This window comes from Anastrepha ludens, chromosome 3, assembly GCF_028408465.1.
Source record: "Anastrepha ludens isolate Willacy chromosome 3, idAnaLude1.1, whole genome shotgun sequence".
Taxonomy (NCBI): domain Eukaryota; kingdom Metazoa; phylum Arthropoda; class Insecta; order Diptera; family Tephritidae; genus Anastrepha; species Anastrepha ludens.
The window spans coordinates 24,885,417-24,905,789 of NC_071499.1; the positions used below are offsets into that span (position 1 = coordinate 24,885,417).

At 38.9% G+C, this 20,373-nt stretch overlaps 3 protein-coding genes across 3 annotated transcripts in view; 2 read left to right on the forward strand and 1 right to left on the reverse strand.

The window, feature by feature from the left end:
* LOC128857190 (putative uncharacterized protein DDB_G0271606) overlaps positions 1 to 19,438 on the reverse strand; it is a 28,033-nt gene extending 8,595 nt beyond the window's left edge. Inside the window, exon 1 of the mRNA XM_054092828.1 lies at positions 18,958 to 19,438. Coding sequence (XP_053948803.1) covers positions 18,958 to 19,344 — 387 coding nt within the window. The 5' untranslated portion in view covers positions 19,345 to 19,438. The remainder of the gene's footprint in view (positions 1 to 18,957) is intronic.
* LOC128857192 (uncharacterized) lies at positions 5,490 to 6,335 on the forward strand. Its single transcript, XM_054092831.1, has 2 exons — positions 5,490 to 5,798; positions 5,887 to 6,335. The coding sequence occupies exons 1-2, from the start codon at positions 5,676 to 5,678 to the stop codon at positions 6,277 to 6,279; spliced, it is 516 nt and encodes a 171-aa protein (XP_053948806.1). The 5' UTR covers positions 5,490 to 5,675; the 3' UTR covers positions 6,280 to 6,335.
* Positions 14,455 to 15,066, forward strand: LOC128857193 (vitellogenin-like). The gene is made up of 2 exons (XM_054092832.1): positions 14,455 to 14,568; positions 14,645 to 15,066. Exons 1-2 carry the CDS (start codon positions 14,461 to 14,463, stop codon positions 15,047 to 15,049), a joined length of 513 nt encoding a protein of 170 aa, XP_053948807.1. The 5' UTR covers positions 14,455 to 14,460; the 3' UTR covers positions 15,050 to 15,066.
* Positions 19,439 to 20,373: the final 935 nt, after the last annotated feature.

Below are 20,373 nucleotides of genomic sequence, written 5' to 3' on the forward strand. Positions count from 1 at the left end.
TTCGAAACACTAACGGCATAGAACCTCAATTATGCCTCAGCGTCATCGAAAATTTGGACCATCGGATGGAGGTGTGCCACCGAGGCCGCGGCAGCCATTTGACCGATATTTTGTTCCATGCGGAATTGAGCCACACCAATATTATCATAGTAAAGAGAAATGGGAATAATTTGCTTAAAAAATTTTATTTTATTCAAAATCAACACCGGCCCTTGAAACTTAACCAACCTTTATAACAAAAGAATAAAGAATCTTTAAAAAGCAGAATTAAAGAAGTTAACTTTTTTTGCAATTAACCCTTTCGCGATATTGTTGCCATTTGGCAGTAAACTTTAAAAGGCCGTCAACACTCTCTTGTAAAAAATATGAACTTTTTTGTTACATATTTTCAAAAATTGAAGTTTAATGGTTAAACAGAATAAAACAATTTTAAAGAAAGCCTTCTGGCATAAAGCACTTCACTCTCAAATTTGTATTTTGCATTTTTAGATTTTTGGGGCATTTTGGGCAAATTTTTTCAACAATTTTTGAATGAAGTATATAGAAAAATGTTCAATCTGTCATTTGGCATATAAATATTTTTTTGCTCGCAGCTTTAAAAGCTGTGCTAATTTTACTAAACTAAGCTTCTTGCCATATGGCAACAAATTTCTCGTAAGGTGTAAACTTGCATTAGGAGGTTATTTGCGATTGAAACCAATACAAAACATTTGTTGCCACACGGCACCATTAAAAAAAAAGCACTTAACAAAAAAAATAAAATTAAAAATTTATTTGTATTGTTATTGCTCCTAAAATAAATACTCAGACAAAAATTTGGATTTTTTGGACGGCGCAATAAAAAGATGTAGCGAAAGGGTTAAAAGAAGTCAAATAAATTGAAATCGAACGAAATGACTAGACACGGAATAGGAAGACATTACAACAAAATTATGACATTAAACAACATTACATGAATTATACTGAAATGGCATGAAGTGAGATGACATTACGCGGCATAAGATGACCTTACATGACAGAAAATAAAATAAGAAAAAAAGTGGAAGAAATGGCTTATTATGACATGGCGGTAGATGATGTTACATGGCGTGAAATTATATGAAGTCAAGTGAAATGACATAACATAACATAGCATGACATTACAACGCATGAACTACTATTAAATGAAATTACATAGCTTTGCATAAAGTATCATTACATGGCATGACTTGAAGTGAAGTAAAATGACATAACATGGCGTAGCATGACATAACATAGCATAAAAGAAATGGCGCAAAATAAGGCATTATATGACATGAAATTACATGAAGTGAAACGACACAACATGTCATAACATAGCATAATATGACATTACATGGAATGAACCAAAATGAAATGAAATCACATAGCATGGCATAATGTATCATTACATGGCATGACGTGAAGTGAAGTAAAATGACATAAAGTGACACAGCATGGCATAAGCTAACGTTAAATTACATGAAAGAAATGGGACGGAATATGACAGTACATGATATGAATGACACAACATAGCATAACATGGCATTACACGACATGAAGCAAGATGAAATGAAATCACATAATATAGCATGGCATAATACATAATTACATGGCATGATGAAGTAAAGTAGAATGACATAACATGACATAAGTTGACGTTACATGGCATGAAGTGAAGTAAAATGACATAGTATCGCATAATATGACATTACATGATATGAACTTAAATGAAAAAGAAATCACATAACATTGCATAACATGGCATAATATGACATTACACGACATAAAATGAAATGAAGTGAAGTAAAATGACATAACACGACGTAATGGTACATGGCATGAAATTATATGAAATAACATGAGATGACATAATATCGCATAATATGACATAACATGACATAAAATGAAATGAAATGACATAAAATGGCATAACAATATAACACTACCCGAAATGGAATAAAATGGTACAAAATGGAATCAAATGGCATACCAAGGCATTACATGATATAATATGAAAATGGAAAAGTTAAGTGAAACAAATTAATATTAAATGAAATGACGTGATAAGGAATGAAATAAAGCGATATAAAGTAAAATATATCGGTAGAGTAGCATAGCAAGGCATAATATGACATTACATCATAAAGCAAAATGTTGTGCACTGAAATGAAATGACAGTCAAGGATATAGGGCAAAATGATGTGAAATAAATGACACGAATCTTTTGAAGACGAAACTACGCGATTTCTATATGAAACAAGATTGCGAAACAAAATTCTTATAAATTCAATAAGTGAAGAAGATAATGCAAATGAATCATGGGAAAAGTTAAAGACAAACATACTAACTGCAGCCAACGAAGCATTAGGAAAACGTACTATATTAAAACCGAATAATCGTGCAAACAAAACCCCTTGGTTCACTGATGAAGCAAAAACTTTAGCATTACAAAAAAGCAAGGCTTTTTTAGAATATAAGGCAACGAAAACACAGGAAAATAAGGACAAATATATTGCTGAGAGAAATATGTGTAACGCCAAAATAAGAAACCTTAAAGAACCATATTGGGAAAAATTTACGAAAAATATGGAGTATGATCTATACGGAGCTCAGAAAAAGATGTGGAGACTGCTTCGTAGAGACAGAGGTTAATATAGATGAAGTTAATGATGCTATCATTAAGATAAAAAATAGAAAGGCACCAGGTGAAGATCTTACCTATAACAAATGAACTGCTGAAATATGGCGTCAAAAAATGACACCAGCAAATAACAAATTTATTCAATATCGTAACTAAAACCGGTGAAATCCCGCAAGGATGGAAAACCAGCATTACGATACCCATATTTAAAAAAGGTGACAAAAAAGATTCACAAAATTATCGAGGTATATCATTGCTTCAATCAACGCAAAAACTAATCTCAAAGACATTATTGGGCAAACTAAACTCGTACTTGGACACACAGGAGGAACAACAAGGTTTTCGAGTAAATAGATGCACTGTAGATGCAATATATATCATTCAACAGATAGTGGGAAAGTCAATTGAATTTAATGCACCAGCATATAGGTATGTGCTTTGTTGACTTAACAAAAGCATTCGACCGAGTCAAACTGCAAGAAGTTTTGAACAATTTGGGCAAACAAGACGTACCAGCAGACATTCTTACCGTCATTAAAAACCTGAACTGTGATTGCAAAACAAAAATAAGAATAGATGGAAAATATATCAACGAAGTTCCATGCGCAAGCGGAATACGACAAGGAGACTCGCTGAGCCCAATACTCTTCAATACAATAATGGACCAAATAATAAAAGAAGTCAAGTCATTAGATGGGTATCGTCTTAATAACATGAGCATACCAATTTTCTGTTATGCAGATGATGCCATATTAATTGCGGACTCTGAAGACAATTTGCAAAGATTACTAAATAGGTTTGTAGTTACAGCCAAACAGTTTAATATGGAGGTCTCCAGAGAAAAAACGAAAACTTTAGTAGTTCCCAAGAATGCGATCAGATGCAAACTTGAAATAGAAAGGACGATGATAGAGCAAGTTATGAAATTTAAATACCTGGGGATAGAAATATCCAGTAATTGCGACATTATTCAGGAAGTCAGAGAGAGATGTATGCAGGGCGCACGTATTGCAGGTTGCAATAGGGATGTTGTAGGGTGGAACAAATACATGACTACTGAAAGCAAGACGCGTATATACAAGACTATAATAAGACCAATCCTGACCTATGGAGCCGAAGCACGTTCTGAAAACGCAAAAACCAAACAGCTACTGCGTACAGCTGAAATCCATCGTAGGATAAAAACGTCTTGACTGCGTTAGAAACGAGGTCATTCGTGACGAAACTGGCGGTAATGACGTAGTGAAGTTTATAAGAACAAGAAGACGAGCTTGGAATGATCACGTTTCTAGAGCTAGTCACGACAGAATTATCTGAATAGCGAGGGACTATATACCATATGGAAAGCGCGGACCTGGAAGACCACCAAAGATATGGCGCGAAAGCTGGATTTCGACATCAGCGGAAGGACAATAACATTTCGTCATTTTGAATTTGAATAATACTTTGTAATACTTGTATAATTTATAACTATGTAATTGTGTGAAGAAAAACAGGTAAAAACCTATAATAAAAGAATAAGAAGAAGACATAACATGGTATAATATGGCATTACATGACATGAAGTGAAACGAAATTTCAAGATCTCCCAGTATCATTCTGTCGAAGCACACAAGTTTGGCTCGACCAAAGTCCTTCTTCCAAAAACATACCACACAAAGCTAAGTCTCTAGCGAGCACAAAAGATCAAGAGACCGAAGTGCAAACCTGGAAGTAATTCTATCTAAGCCTCTAGCCCGAGACAATCGTTTAGGAAAATAAAACCGACTGCGTCAGCCAAAAATGCTGGTTGAATGACGATTGCCGCAAATTGGCAATAAGTTGGATCTGATAGTTTCTTGGCTATCAGAGAAGTTCAGTGCTTCGCTTCCCGTTCTAAGGCGAATATATCCGCCCGAAAAATTGTGAATTTACTATCAAAAGAGAATAAGAGTGGAATAAGATGAATATTTGGCAAAAGTCTAAATGCGGAGTTGTAGAGGTCCATCGGAGGCCCAACTGCGTATACAGCAAAAGTGTCAGGTGAGAAACTTTGCCCACCAGTCACTATGCTACTCTGTCTTCGCAGCACTTACACAGAAGCTTGGATGTCCAGGTGGTCTGCTCTTTCTTGAATCCTCCACGGCCATTATTGTGCTTCTCTGGCCTTTGACAGATGTGTAGCTAAAGCGACTTCTGACACATTAGAATAGAAACTTGTATGTGGAGGCCTCCTATAAGTCGGCAGCCCTCCACAGTATTTCATTGTTTATCCGAGAGGCGAAGTGGTTTTACCGCATTGAGAAGTAGAGCGGGAATTCGAGTCCAAATTAGTGGTACCACAATGCCCCTGCAGCCCTAAGTGGGTCTCCCTTACACACTTAAGGAGAGAAGCAACCATCGTAACCTAACCCCACCTATAATTGAGTTGAGAACTGAGCCCACAAGACCCACCTTAAATCTTGAGCTAAAAAAATGTGTTTGTAAAGAGGAAATGGGCCCCTACAAATTTAAGGAGAGAGGCAGCCATCGTAACCTAACCCACTAACTGAGCCCACAAGGCCCACCTTAAATCTTGAACTAAAAAAATTTGCTTGTAAAGAGGAAATTTTGATCAAAATCTGAAAAGCGATTATATTTCCCTCCATTTTGAACCTAAATGCTTCTTCTTATTATTATTTTAGTTTTCATGTTGTCCTATAAATCTATAAAAATTGTCTGCTTCCGCATTAATTTCCGCCAATTTACAGCTAATTTTCATGTTGCACGAAATAGCAACCAAACGAACAACAAAAACGAGATAAACATCTTTTTCGTGCGCTTTATATAAAGCTTTTATTAGAATTCTTCTGACTTGAAGCTCTAAACCCGCAGCGCAGCTATTTTTATTCAGCACAACCATTTCATACAATTCAGGGTGAGAGAGACTCACTCGCCTCTGCGTTAGTAATTGAATTTCCTGCACCATTTAGTGGCGCTTCGTGTCTCGTGTCGGAAGTCGGCAAAACCCATTGGTAGCTACGTACTTCGTCAATAAAATAATTCAACGTGTAAAATGGAACAAAAGCAATTAAATTGTCTACGCATTTCTTTTGCTGTTTTAAGTTTCCTTTTGTATTTAAAAGCTGCAACTGCAGCAGTGCCGACAGCCGTCAAGCTGAGGCAACGAACTCATGCGGTAAGCGGTCAGTCACTAGTGGGCAAAAAAAACTAGCAAAAACAAAGTATGTAAAAATAAGAACTCCAATGAAAAATACTAATTTCAGTTTGCAACGTGGAACGCGAAACTCCAGCCACCGCACGAACTGCGCCGGTCGCCTTCAAACGCTTTATTAACACCCATCGACCAGCTGGCTGAGTCTCCATTGCGCCATACTCATAAGCGTCTCACGCGTGCCGCTAACGATGGTGAAGATGGTGTTGATTACGATAATTACGATTACAATGGCGGCATTCTACCCTGGAACGAGCAACAGCTCGAGGTTTCAAATGAGGTTGAAGGCGGTGTGGATTTTCAATGGATCAGCGATAGTTTTGGACCAATGTGGGAATCTTTGATTGAATTGCTGAAGCAAGTCATTAATGCTGTGTGGCAATTTTTCACGGCAGACGAGAATGATGATGAAGGAGGTGATGAGAATGGGGATGAAACTATGTAGCGAATAGCAGCTATGTATGCACGTAGGTGCCGCTATTCGCAAGCTAATGACCCTGGAATGGAAAGTTTTGTGCGTGGGACAGCATCGCCAATGAGTAATGGCGGTATTTTGAGTTGATTTTAATCCTTTAATTAGTTTAAGCTCCATGGCGTTTACTTGTAAACTTTTAGTACTTTGAGATGATTATCAGTGGTTTTTTTGAATTATTGGAGTTGGTTGCTACGCAGAGGCGGAAAAGTTTGTGAAGTTGAATTTGTGAGGACGAAATTTTTGTTGTAAATTTGTAGAGAAAAAAAATTAAAAATGGAAATATTGTAAAATAAAATAAAATAAAATAAAAGTATTAAAAAAGAGCTTCTTTAGGTTAGGCTTCGTTGCCCCCAAAAATGAGGAAACTCGAGAATAATTTTACATTATTGGATGATGCTCCACCGCTTCGACCACGTACAGCCGGAAGTAAAGAGAATATTGCGGCTGTAAATGAGAGTTTTGCCAAGACCCGGAAGTATCGATGCGGCGCCAATCTCAACAACTTGGCCTATCTTATGGCACTACCTGGGCGATTTTACACAAAGATCTTGATTTGGAAGCGTATAAAATACAGTTAGTCTAAAACTTAAAGTCGGCTGATCTTCCAAGACGTCATAGTTTCAGTCGTTAGGCTCTTGAAAAACTCGCCGAAAATCCTCATTTTGGGGCTTTGTTCTGCGCTGAGGCCCATGTGTCTCTTAATGGCTACGTCAATAAGCAAAATTGGCTGAAGAGCAACCCGAACCCTGTTGTTTTTAACGTGAGTACTTACCGGCAACGGCTCGACACCACGTTGCTCAAAAGCACAACGGATCAAATCAATGCGCCCCAAAAACGCAAAAAGCATTTAGCTGTACCAATTGCAGTGCGGAATGGACACACTAATCAACTTGGTGGGGTTCGCGGCCAATCTAAACCTCTGCCGTACTATGGGTCCGGCACCCGATTGCAATGCAATTCCACATCGAGCCAAAAATGATCTACCTGCATTTGGGTGTTAAGCCACAACCACCATGATACTGCCCGAAGGGCCTACCTCAAGAACAGATCGGAGCAAGCCCCGAAAGCCCCTGTTCCCCGTGGTACCAGATTTAAATCTCCGGTCAGACTTCGTAGCCAACACTACTAGCAGTTGAGCTTCCATACAGCTCTGGACTGGTGGTTATACCATAAATCCCAATTCAAGAACAGCCATCATATCCATTGAAAACAATCGTTTGGTGCGACCTATGAGCTGGAGAAATCATCTGCCCAAACAAGGCTTGCGTCAATGTAACAGTGAATGGCGAAGGTTATCGCGCCATAATGAACGACTTTTTAATACCGGAAATTAAAGGCCGTGATCTCCATAACAGCAACCAATCCATTTCAATGAGATGTCGCTACTTGCCATATAGCCCGTAAGACGATGGATTTACTGCGACGTCGTTTCGGTTTTCGGTGAGCAATTTAGACGAGAAATCTTGGGCCAGTGGATTGGCCACCAAGATCGGTGATTTAGGAATCTGGGAGACCTGTGTCCATGTATTTGGCCGAGCTACTCCTAATTTGTTTGGTGTCTTGAATTTTTTTTCAAAAATGGAGGAGCCTACAGTTTTAAGCCGCCTGCGAACTCCGGATGGTTTCTTATTAGGAAACTTTTTTATGGCAGACATAAATTCGGAGCCTTGCCACAATAGCTTAGAAAAAACTGTTTCTATCAATTTGTGTTTGGTACCCAAGGTTTTGAACCATTCAGCTACGTCGGTGATTTCAGGCGAGTGGCAAGAAAAAAAACTGAAAAACACATCCTTTTCACGTATCTATTGGCCCTTTAAATAAAATTTTATTTTCATTACTTTACGTATTTTTTTATAAAAAATAAATAAATTATAAATTATTTTAATTATTTTTTTTATAAAAATTATATAAATTATTTTTTTAATATATAAAAAATAAATAAAATAAGTAAGGTCTACCTATATTTGTATGTATGTACGTATCAGTATAATCGCACCACAACTCAACACAAAAGGGACAAAATGAGTTGAGAATATTTTAATTGGAAATAAGTTCAATAGCAGTTTAAATATATGACCATGTATGTAAGATTTATACATCTGTGCTCAAAAGAATTGTAGCGCGGTGGGTTTTTTATTTTTATTTTTTTTTTTTTTATTCCTTGATTTATACAAGACGAAGTCCAAAATAAACAAGACTGGCATCATAAAAATGTTCTTGATAGCTTCATCTTTTTAATGAGTTAATGCTTTGGAAGTTACATCCCTAGCTGACTTCCAGTGAAAGCTTGGTGACACTCGTTTCAGTGGAAACGAAGTTATTGGCTCCATCGAAATTGTTCGAAAATTTATCAAAAATGGATTATTGAAATTCATGGAATCGGAGTGGAATATCTCCAAAACATCGATTTATCGCATTTTGACTGATCATTTGGGCTTACGAAAGGTCTGTGCACGTTTCATTCCGCACAAGTTAACTGAGGACCAAAAATTGCTCAGAATTGAACATTCGAAAGACCTCATTAAAGAGACGAGAAAAGACGAGAACTTCATTTACAACATTCTAACTGGTGATGAAACGTGAATTCCGCGAAGTAGGAAAGTTGCATTTGGCCATGAAAGGAAAACGTTTTGCGTCCGAAGAGGCCATCCAAAAATCCAAAAGTCTTGTACCGACATCCTGAAGGATGTTCCGGAATTCGGTCAATGGCCTGAAACACTCTTTCGAAAAGCTTTTAGATTTAGACTTTGGGGATTTTGAATAAATAAACTCGAAGTTATCAGAACAAAGCTCCTGTCGTTTCTATTTTAGCTCAGTCTTGTTTTTTTAGACTTCACCTTGTACTTTAGATGACATTTTTAAGCAGAACTAAGGACCTACTATAAAAAAAAACATCTCTCTGTAAATTATTATTATTAATATTGCTTTTAGTTGAAGCTTCCGCCTCCCGCTGTCAAAAAGGCTCTCCCACAATTTCTTTGAGCCGCTATACTCGTATGTCTAATTTCGTTCAAAAAAAAATTAACAAATTTAAAAAAAATTTACAAAAATAGCATTTTTTCAATTAAATTAAAATTGTGTTTAGTTTTTTGTATCTTTTATCAAAGCTTCAAATTTTTGCAAAATTCACAAAAATTTAAAAAATTAAAAGATTAAAAATGCCATCAAAATTCTCAACTTTTTAACCAAAATATTTAGAAAATTTGTTGAGAGAGATTTTTCATTTTCAAAGGATCACCTGTAAAAATTTTTTCATATCTTTATAAATAATTTAATTGTAATTTCATTTTTTTAATGTCTATTAAGCTTAACAACTGGTGCGGAAGCGCTAGTTGGATTCTGGATGAATCACCACTTAAACCAACCAACCAAGCTCATATTTTAAGCCTTAGCCTGTAAGAATCTTTTATTTCCATTGGCTTAATAAAGTGATAAATAAAAAAATTTCAACAAAATCTAAGCATCTTTAAACAAATTTTGTGTATGTAGAAGTGTAAGTCGGAAATCGCTCAAAAATCTTGCTGACTTTTGACTTTTTTGTTTCTTTGCATAAAATTTTGAGAATTATCTTCCATATAAAGCGCAATTACGAAAGCATTTTATGTGTAAGAAAAGCGCAGCACCGCAGCGAAAAAAAAGTTGTCAAAAATCTACGAGAATTTTGGGCCACTTGAAACTTGCGCTTTGTTATACCAAAACTGAATGGATACGAAATAAAAGAACAAAACTCGATACGCTCAAATTTTTCTAAAGATATGAAACTCGATACCATCAGAATACGAAAAGAAATAAAAAAAACATATTTTTATGTATTTTTCTGAATTTGTCATATTTTAGAGAATTTTAGACAAGGGCAGGAGCTTTGAACTATATGGTTTTTGTTGTAGAATGCATCTTACTTTGATAAAAACATTAAACAAATTTTAATACAAAAAAAATTAATTGAAAATCGTCGCACTTCTATTATTTTGTACTCAGCTGCACATAGAATTATTTTATGTGCGCCCGCTGCAATTTGCCTTTTGGCCACTGACAATCAAACACGCCAAATCTAGTCGGAACGGAAGCTGGATTATCAGTAATTAAATGCATTTCAGCAAATATAATTAGTGGTGAATTGTTTTAAATGAAATTGACTATTATTGAAATTGAATTATTTTATTCAATTTATATAGAAATAAAAGGAAAGAGGCAGTGAGGGAGTGAGAGATAAAATGGCAACATTTGAAAACCTTCAATTGGGCGAACTGAATAACAGACACGCAAGCAAAGCAATTCCTATTCCGAAGTGTTGGTTGATTGCATTTGTGCTTTATACAGAAAAGCCAGAGTTGGTGAGTTCTGAACTATGCCCTCTAGGTATTCGCACTACGAACTGAAAATATCATTTTATGGAGACAGTTTCTATTAGTATCGATTTCACCTAGGCAGATAATGACCAAAAACTTAAGGGAATTTTCAAAAAATCGATTTTTTCTACAGATTATAATTCTTTATAGTTTTAGGCGTATTTCTGTGCAAGTCGATTGTAAAAACTCCCCATTAATACAAAGTTATGGTAGAAAATGTAACTGCCCGACGAGAATTTGAGGCGCGAGTGCGAGTTCGACCTCGAGCGAAATGCACTTGAAAATTCAAACTTGTTTTTCTCGAAACAATTTTTTTCGGCACGGTCTGCATGATAACTCATATAGTTTTTAATATTTTTTGAAGTGGTTTTTTTTTTTTAATATTCGAAAGTGTTTTCTCTATAGTCTGTCGAGTAGGAATTTTGATATTTTTATAAAAAAAATTTATAAACATAATTTAGGTATAAAGAACACGTACACTTTTTTTAAATGCCATAAATTGCAAAATTTAAATTAAGAATTCTTTATTTTACAAGATTTTTTTTACTTTTTACAGATCCATCAATATTTTCAGGAGAAATGATGCAGACCGTAGAGCAACTTTTTTTCATTGTACTTTAGATCACGTGATTTTTTATATACTAATTTTTGTAAAGAAAAATTTAAATTCATGTTTTTATAAAAATTTAGGTACTAATAAACAATCTACACATTTTTTTTAATATATATTTATTTTTATTGTTATCCCGTTTAAATACAGTTTTGTAATGAAAGTTTTGTAAGGAATGTAACCCCTTAAGGAAGAATTTGAATGCAAATAAAAAACAGGAAAGAAATAGACTTTCAAAAGAAAATTTTGTTAAATGAAAAAAATTATGTTAAATGAAAAAAATTTAAAAGAGACCTATGAAGAAGCTTAGAGAACCACACGAAGAATTGATGAACCGAAAGTTTAGATGATCAAATTATTTTATCAGCAGTTTTAACATTTCAAAATTAAAAATAATGCTGATATTTCTTTAATTACGCACCATTACTCAATCCCATGGAAAGAACGGTCCTCACACTTTTCCAAATTTACCTAATTTCCAACTAAAAAAAAAACGAGAACAAAAAATAAAAAAAATCTCATTCCTCAACCCCAAAACCATGTCCTTTTCATCCTTACTCCCGCACAATAGTCAGCGCATTATTTGCACTGTGGCTGCTAAACCAAGCAAAAACACACAGTTACACATTCCAGCAGTGGCGCCAGCAAGAGAAAGCGGGCAATCGCAGACACACCAAATTTAGCGAAGTCCTCAACCATCTGTGTGATCCTTTTGCCAGAAAAATCTGAAACACAGATGGCGCATCAAGCAGCAAGAAGGCGTTGTTCCTAAGCAAGAACAGGTGGGCATTCCCACTACTTAGGACTGGTAGTGGTAGGCTAATTACCTACCCGGTCCGAAATCAAAAACAGATTAACGAAACCAACGCAAGACTGAGTCTTGTTGAGGCTCTATGCTCCTGAGTGGAGTGAACTAAGAAAAAAAATCAATCATGAAAGATTGTGTATAGTTTGCCAACTAATTTCGGAAGCCACTCAATCCACCGATGCAATTTGAAAGTAAGGTGAAAAGGGGCATACGTTTATCCCTTCACTGAAAAGGTGGTAAAAATTGAAAAAAAAGTCGATGTAAACCGTAGATCATTTTTACGTTATTCAATGAATGGAGGGAGGATGGTTCCGTATGTAGAAATCCCCGCAAGTGGGTAAAGTCACTAATTCCATTTACTTGGGAGTGGCCAGGTCAATTCTTCTGCATATGGTTCAAGCGGCTCACAACTTCGGGGCTTCGCCCAAGTATTCTCTGGGTAGCCTCTGAACACCCGTTCGAGAGAGAGCTAATGTGAGAAGGCGAAGCATTCCAGAATAGCTGGTTGTGCGCTGGGTTTGGAACCCGCCACATAAAAGTCCTTCCCCAATGAAAACGACACCATAGACTCGGATGTGAACTTTCTATACTTATGACGACACCTGCAAGCGAACTAAGGACTATAATTTAGGGGCATTCCAGGTGGATGTCCGGTCCCTTAATGGGGAAGATGCCTATTGTTGTTGTTGCAGCAGTATACTTATCCCTGTCAGTGTTATGTAGATCACCGGTCATCTTCGTCTAGCTCATTTAACGGTAGGCTCAGGAAACTTGTTGGGTCCAGATGGAAAGGGGTGTTAAGTGAGTGGATTTGACGGGGCACGTAAAAAGGGGGTTATTATCGTGCGGGGTGCTTTTGCATGCCGGACATATGCTTAGTATGTCGGGGATGTTAAATATTGCCCGGCTTGTTGATGTTCTCGCAAGAGCAAAGGCTGGCATCACTGCCATTCAAGAGTTGCGATGGTCGAGACAAGGCAAGAAAAACTTAGGACCTTGCGACGTCTACTACAGATGCCATGTAAAGGAGCGCAAATTGACAAATCACTTTCTGCTTTCATTCAAAGTGTTTTGTGACAAGTCCGAACAGAAAACTGTCAAACTTTCTACTAAAACTTGGAATGAAAGACGTTCGGTTGAGGGTCGGTATCAGCACAGGACTCAACCCATGGGGTCAGCATATGACCACCATTGGAATTGAGGACCCAATGTGCCTGCCGTGCTTGGAGGAAGCGGATAGCGCTGAGCTCTTTCTGTGTGAGTGTCCTGCCTTTTCTAGAGCACGGCTACGAGTTTTGGGTTCCGATGTCATGAGAAGCTGGAGGATATTTACAGATTTACCAAAGAATCTGGAAAATTCTCACAGGACTCACTATCTCTGTCCCTGTTTCTATTCTTTCCTATCTCTTTCTCTGATACTTTTTACCTTCCTTCCTCTTTCCTGAGCTCTAAATACAATAGGCTTTTTAGCCTGAGTGGTTTAGGAGCCACCAAATCTCTCGGTTCTCCTTGGCTCGACCTATTTAAATTTGAATTTTCAATTTCGCCCTCTTCCGATCTAACCCGATCTCCGAATCCGTTGCCGCAGGTTGATACATGCAAACTTTTTCGCCTGGTTTTAATGAAGTGCCGTAGGATTTTAACCAATATTTTCTTTTCTTTTTCTCTCCTCGGATATGAACAAACTGAACGTCCTCTTTTTCCACCTTTTGTGGCTCTACAAAAAGAGTATTGCCTGCTATTTTTTTTTAGCAAAAGTTTTAATTTCTTAACTTTTCCTTAGAATTTGCTCTGCAATAAAAAGTAGCTTTTTCGAGAAAACATCACAGATTTATTGAGTAGCTCAAGTTGGCTGACACAGGGTGAAAATCAGACATCTTACATCAGCTTCAATGAATGCCTCGTGATTCTGCAACGAGTTTGTGCATTGCACTCATTCATGTCTGATTCTGTAATTTCATATATGGGAGTGGCCGATATCAAGCATTTGACTGTGCAGGGTTCCCTTAATCACGCTGATGAAAATTTCATTTGCGATTAGTTTACTTTTCCTTCATATAACTTAAACATAAAATTAATTTTTAAGTTCAGTTGCTGCACTCATAAAACCAATAATGAGCTCAATAACGAAACTCAGGTTATCTCTTCCTACCTCATTCCACAATCGCCCTCCGTTGCCCTACAGAAAGAGCATGAATGCATTCCTATCGCATTTTCATGGTCTTCACAATCTTCTCATCTGTCACTGATAAAAATATTATAAAACTATATCCGGTAGAGTTATTTGCATTTCATTATCACATTTCAATGTACTTCCCCAATTATACAAATTAGTTGAGCGCTCACCAAAAGGCATCTCACTACATGCGAATATAAGTCACCAGATGCGACATAGTTGCAAAAATTGTACCACATCCAGCGGACGTAAAATGCTAAAAATTATATTTGCGCTGCTCAGCATTGCATTTTGCTGTGTTGAGCCAGCACCACAGGTGGTTTTGACTTTTCACACTGACTACCAATTCAAGTTTACACTTAAACATTTGTGCTTTCATTTGACTTGCGCAGGACTTCCAAACGGCCGCTCTACTGGTAGCAGGCCAGATGAAGGAGGTGGTTGAAAATGGCGCAGGTACGCGTGATGAGCGGGATTTGGAATTCATGGGCGCTAAGGCAGGCCAAAATACGGCATTCGGTTTTGGTGATGCAATGAAGATGCCCACACATAGACGTCGACGTGCGATCGAACCGCAAGCATTGGGTGCAGGTAACTCGATAAGCTTTGATTCGGATTATTCATTAAGTGATTATTCTTATGAGTCAGAAGAGTTTGATTCGGCACCGATTGTGGCGAAGGAACAACGTAAGAAACGTGACGCTTCAAGTGACAGTTCATCAAGCAGTGGCTCATCGAGCTACTCGTCGTCGTCGTCGTCATCTTCGTCATCATCTTCCTCGGATGAGTCTGACTAACGCTAGTGTGAAGTGATTGACGCTGATTGACGCGCGTAAGGATTGAAATTGATCAAATAAAGTTTTTAGAAGAGCAAAATTTGTGTAGTGGTTCAAGAGCCTAATTTCGTGGTTGCTTAGGGGTGAGGCGTATAACACTTTGGCTAAAATACCACACATTAATAGATTATACCAATACTTCGTTAGCGTTTCATGATTAAATGTCAGGTCTGCTACGTCCTTGATTGGGTGTTTGGCTGAACTCCTCCTCCTATTTGTGATGTGCGTCTTGATGTTGTTCGACAAATGGAGGGCCCACAGTGTTAAAACGACTCCGAATTGCAAATGTTTTTTTATGAGAAGCCTTTTCAAGGCAGAAATACACTCGGAAGTTTGTTATTGCCTGCCAAGGGGCGACCCCTAAGTGCGTAGGTGGGTAGATGAAATATTTGAAGTACCAGACTGGCGCTCCCTAAGTAGCACTAAAGCGTCGTTTTGGTATCGCAAAAACAGACCTCTAACGGAAAAATACTTACAATCAAATAGAGCTGTTGAGGTAACAGCGAAGGGTGATCGAATTTAGGTTGGAGCACTGGCTCAGGCTATTGAAAAAGGGAGCACCCAGCTATCTTAACCGTCTGGATATTTACAGAGAAAGTGCTTCACAATCTCCTTCTTTGAAGTGTACCCGGGGGGCGACCGCTATTAGAAAACAACTTTTTATATCAAAGATTCTAATTCTTCCGAATGGTAGTCATCAACTAACTCATTCGGCTTCCGTGGCCGCCCAGGATAATATAAGTATTCCTGCCGAATTTTAGAACTTTATCTGTTTGTGTGTCCTTAACAGAAATCCACTACTTAGTATTTGTGAAAATCAATGACTGAACTTCGGGTCACGCGGTATGCGGAAAATCCTCATAAGACGTTCAGAATTGAACTGGACGATCAAATAAACTGGAGCACATCTGTTGGGTTAAATGGCCGCTTTTGCGAGGGGCCCATTTGGACGAAAATTTAAAATTTGTCCATTGCAAAACCGTGCAGGGGAGAGGAGAGGAGAGGAGAGGGGAGGAGAGGAGAGGAGAGGAGAGGAGAGGAGAGGAGAGGAGAGGAGAGGAGAGGAGAGGAGAGGAGAGGAGAGGAGAGGAGAGGAGAGGAGAGGAGAGGAGAGGAGAGGAGAGGAGAGGAGAGGAGAGGGGAGGAGAGGAGAGGAGAGGAGAGGAGAGGAGAGGAGAGGAGAGGAGAGGAGAGGAGAGGAGAGGAGAGGAGAGGAGAGGAGAGGAGAGGAGAGGAGAGGAGAGGAGAGGAGAGGAGAGGAGAGGAGAGGAGAGGAGAGGAGAGGAGAGGAGAGGAGAGGAGAGGAGAGGAGAGGAGAGGAGAGGAGAGGAGAGGAGAGGAGAGGAGAGGAGAGGAGAGGAGAGGAGAGGAGAGGAGAGGAGAGGAGAGGAGAGGAGAGGAGAGGAGAGGAGAGGAGAGGAGAGGAGAGGAAAGGAAAAGGAAAAAGTGGTGGAACCAGACGAGTGGAAAAAGGGAAGAAGGAGCTTCGATTAGAGGACGACGATAGTGTCGATTTACGTTTGTATTAACCGCTTCAAGTTACTCATAAAACTTACTAGGTTTGTGATATTTAAATCCGCAATATCCGCTGGTGTAGCAAAAAAGTCCAAGCCTAGATGTTTAAACCTTAGCCCAACGAGAGCTTAGGGCAGCTGATAAGAAGGTGCTGAAATGATTCCACTTCATCCTCCACACAGCTTCTGCAGAAAGGGCTTGAAGCAATCGCAAGCCTCACGGCATGGACACCTGTGAGGATACCTACCAAATTCGATAGCTGCAGCTTTGTTAGCCTTAGAAGCTCTCCCGAGTGTCCCCGACCTACCCGTGGGCAGAAGGATCTCGCGACTTTGCACATTTGCGCACTAGCTCAGCGCTCGCTGAGTTGACGCGAGGCCCATCTTTCCAGTAGCAGACCACAGGTTCTCAAGGGAACTCAATTCCTCTGATATTGCGAGAAAGCCATCTGAAGGGTCCCCTCTCTAGCCAGTAGAGCTGTATTAGAAAGGATACCCGACGAGTATACCCAGCATTGAGAGTATACCCAGATGGCTCGAAGGCACCAGAAGGCTTAGACGCTGATTTAAATTACATCAACACTAAACATTTTGTGCCGATAGGTAGTTTTCCCAGAATCTTGGTTGAGACAACTCATAACCCTACCTTAAAATAAACTGGGTAATCTCACAGGCCGTTACAGATTGTGCAGTCATGTGCCAGGGTTGAGCTCCTCATAAAAACCATTTGCCGTTCGGAGTCAGCTTACCTCCAGGTTACCTGCATGTACCTCCAATTGTAGAACAACATCAAGACGCACCCCACAAATAATAGGAGGAGCTCGGCCAAACACCTAACAGAAGTGTACGCACCAATTATTTATTTTTTTAAGTCATTGCAAGCCGATATTAAGCTCCACTGCCCAGCCGATAGACATCTCACAAGTGGCCAACAACGGATTCCTTGAATTCGGAGCTGTGATGTTGAGCTGTCCCTTCAATGCTCTAACTTCAACTTCGAAGCCAGCAAAAAGGAAAAAATCAGGTCTTTACTATCTCTACAGCCACCAGGTACTTGGTAGTTTCTCAATGGTTAATGGTTAATGGTAGTAAAGGGTTAAGGTATGGACCTTTAGCATTGCGACCATATTGATCTATTGTGCATCCTATGCTGTCTATTGACTGTTAAGTATGCTTATGAATTGTACCAGCTCCTTCTGAGGGAGTGATTGTAGGTCTTCATCAATAAGCATAAACTTGTTTAAAAACGTTTTCCTTCTATGCGTCAACCCCGGACATTCGATGATGAGATGTTCTATAGACTCCTCATCTTTGCAGTAAAATCTGCAGGTGCTGGTGTTAGTTATGCCTAATTTATGTAAGTGTTTGTTGCAGGTGAAGTGATCCGTGAGGGCGCCTGTGAGAGTGCGAATGTACTTTTTGTTTAACGTGAAGGCCATGTTAGCTCTTTTAGCATTGAAACTTAAGAACTTTTTGGAGTGTCTAAGGCCGTCGACGTTGTTCCAATGCTGATTTTTTAGAGTTTTGACCCAGTATTTTACTTTTTGTTTTAGGCTGTATTTGTTAAATCCGGTAGCTTCTCAAGGTACAGTCTGAAGTGGATTTCTAAAGGTTTCTAAAGACTGTTGCAAGCAGATTCAGCGATACCCCAAACGATTTAAAGAGAGCATCAAATCTTAATAAAAGCCGCTATCAGAGGTTCCAGAACAAGCAGAGTAACGCTTCACTTACGAATTAGGTCAGCTGATACTTTTACCAACCCACCCACCAACTAAACTGGAAATGAGATATCTGACTGTTTGACCATAATTGGTTTTAAGCAGCATATTTTTGCACAGGATGAGCTAAGAAGCCATCTCTTTTGGCCAGTAAAGCCATTATTAGAAACATTCTAAGAATTTCGCTAAGGAATAACTGGAAGTCACTGAGAGTATACAGTTAGGCTAAATAAGCACAAAACAGCCGCCGAAGCTTTAGATCGTCAGATGCACTCACTGAACTAATAGGAGTGTTTCTGAGGAGTTAATTAGGTTTCGAGTGGCTGCCCAAAGGTTTTAAAGGACACTTGACTCTTAAATAGTACTGTTGCAATGCCTAACAAGTAAAAGAAGCCTGGATATTTTTTGGATTTTTTTTGTTTGAGTTTTCTTCCTTCAACACCTGCATATTAACTTTTTTTCAAAAAAGTCTCCTGTTTTTCTACTACCAGGTAGCGTGAGTAGACATAAATCAAATGGAAAAAATTGCCTTACTAGAAAATAGAAACGTGCAAAAAGCACAGCAAATCGCCCACACACAAAAAAATAATCAGCCACTTCGAATCGGTTTGGTTGAAAACACTTTCGCACCACTCACCTGTACCGATGATGGGTATTGCTGTGATTGCGCAAATGGTTGTTGCTGTGGTTGAGCATATTGTTGTTGTTGTGGCTGAGCATATTGCTGTTGTTGTGGCTGAGCATATTGTTGTTGCAATTGCGGCTGTCCAAGTGGTTGCGAAAATTGTTGCAGCTGTTGTGCGACAGGCGACGCCTGTAGACGCTGCTGCTGCTGTTGTTGCTGACCGCCACCAAATACCCGAGAGAAGCTCTGTTGCAGCGCTGGCGTTTTCAGGGTGAACGAGTTCGAATTGGCGTCCGTGTGAAAGGACAATTGCGCCATTGATGTGTGCAGCAGGAAGGCGACAAACAAACCGAGAGTTGGCACCTTTGTGGCCGTGTGCGAACAATTGAGACGAGCCATTGCTAATGGATCCTTTGTTTAGTGGCTTTTCGTTTTATCGCGATAATTTTTTCTATCACTGTTGTTGATTGCGGTACGTTAACGACAACGTGCGCGTATTTAATTCGACAACTGATTGGAGCTGGCGCCTTTGTGGTTTTTGGTTTTATATCAACTTAATTTTTGGCGCTAAGCTTTTGCTGTTGTTGTGCTGCATTTGCGTTGAGAGCGAGTGCGAATTAATGAGTAAATAAGTCACCAAGTCGTCAAGTCGTCAAGTCGCTAAGTCGCTAAGTGGGGGCAATGTGCGTGGAATGAGCAAAAAGCCGAAAATGAATGCCCGCCCGTGCATTGCAGCTTATTAGTTTTCATGGTAAGCTCCGCGTGGTGCTCCGCTTCTTAGCCGCTTGCTGAATATTGAATGCGTAGCCGTTTGCTGCACGATTGGATTGATTTGCGTCGAAGTGTGGAGGCTATTTGGAGCAAAAGATGAATAGACACGAAAACAATAAGCAGATTAATATCCGTTTCTGGAAAGCGTTGCGTTAGCCAGTTTTCTTCACTTAATTACATTTTTCTATACATTTTTGATGTTGGGCTAATCTTCTTATAGGCAAAAGTTGTGTTTTCCGGCTGATAATTAAATTATTCTTTATTTGATGAAGCTTTTCCCAGCATTGGCGTTAGCTGTTAAGCCCGGAAGGTTTTAATCAAACTTAGGCGGAATTAGGAGTTCGAACAAAAGTTTCATAGCGCTCAGGGTGGCAGTACGCAAAGGTTGGAGTGAAAAGCTAAAAGCTTTTGTTACAATATTTTCTACTTTTATGATTTAGTAAAAAGGGCAAGACAACTGCTTGGGAGGTCATAAACTTCCTAAAGAGTTGAATATGCTGCATAGCATAATACTGGTCTAATGATGGTTTTATACAGAGTCAATTTGAATTGTCTGTTTAGTTTGATTTATAGAGTCTCGTTAACGACGCATACGATTTGTTCGCTGCTAGAATTCCCTCATCGATGGTGAGGCTCATTGAATTGTCTCTACTCAGT

What these genes read in the sequence shown, in the direction of transcription:
- LOC128857193 (XM_054092832.1), top strand. Translation starts at nt 14,461, where the DNA reads ATGCGACATAGTTGCAAAAATTGTACCACATCCAGCGGACGTAAAATG. An exon ending in GTGTTGAGCCAGCACCACAG is followed by an intron (nt 14,569 to 14,644) that starts GTGGTTTTGACT and finishes TGACTTGCGCAG; the next exon opens with GACTTCCAAACGGCCGCTCT.
- LOC128857192 (XM_054092831.1), top strand. Translation starts at nt 5,676, where the DNA reads ATGGAACAAAAGCAATTAAATTGTCTACGCATTTCTTTTGCTGTTTTA. An exon ending in TGAGGCAACGAACTCATGCG is followed by an intron (nt 5,799 to 5,886) that starts GTAAGCGGTCAG and finishes TACTAATTTCAG; the next exon opens with TTTGCAACGTGGAACGCGAA.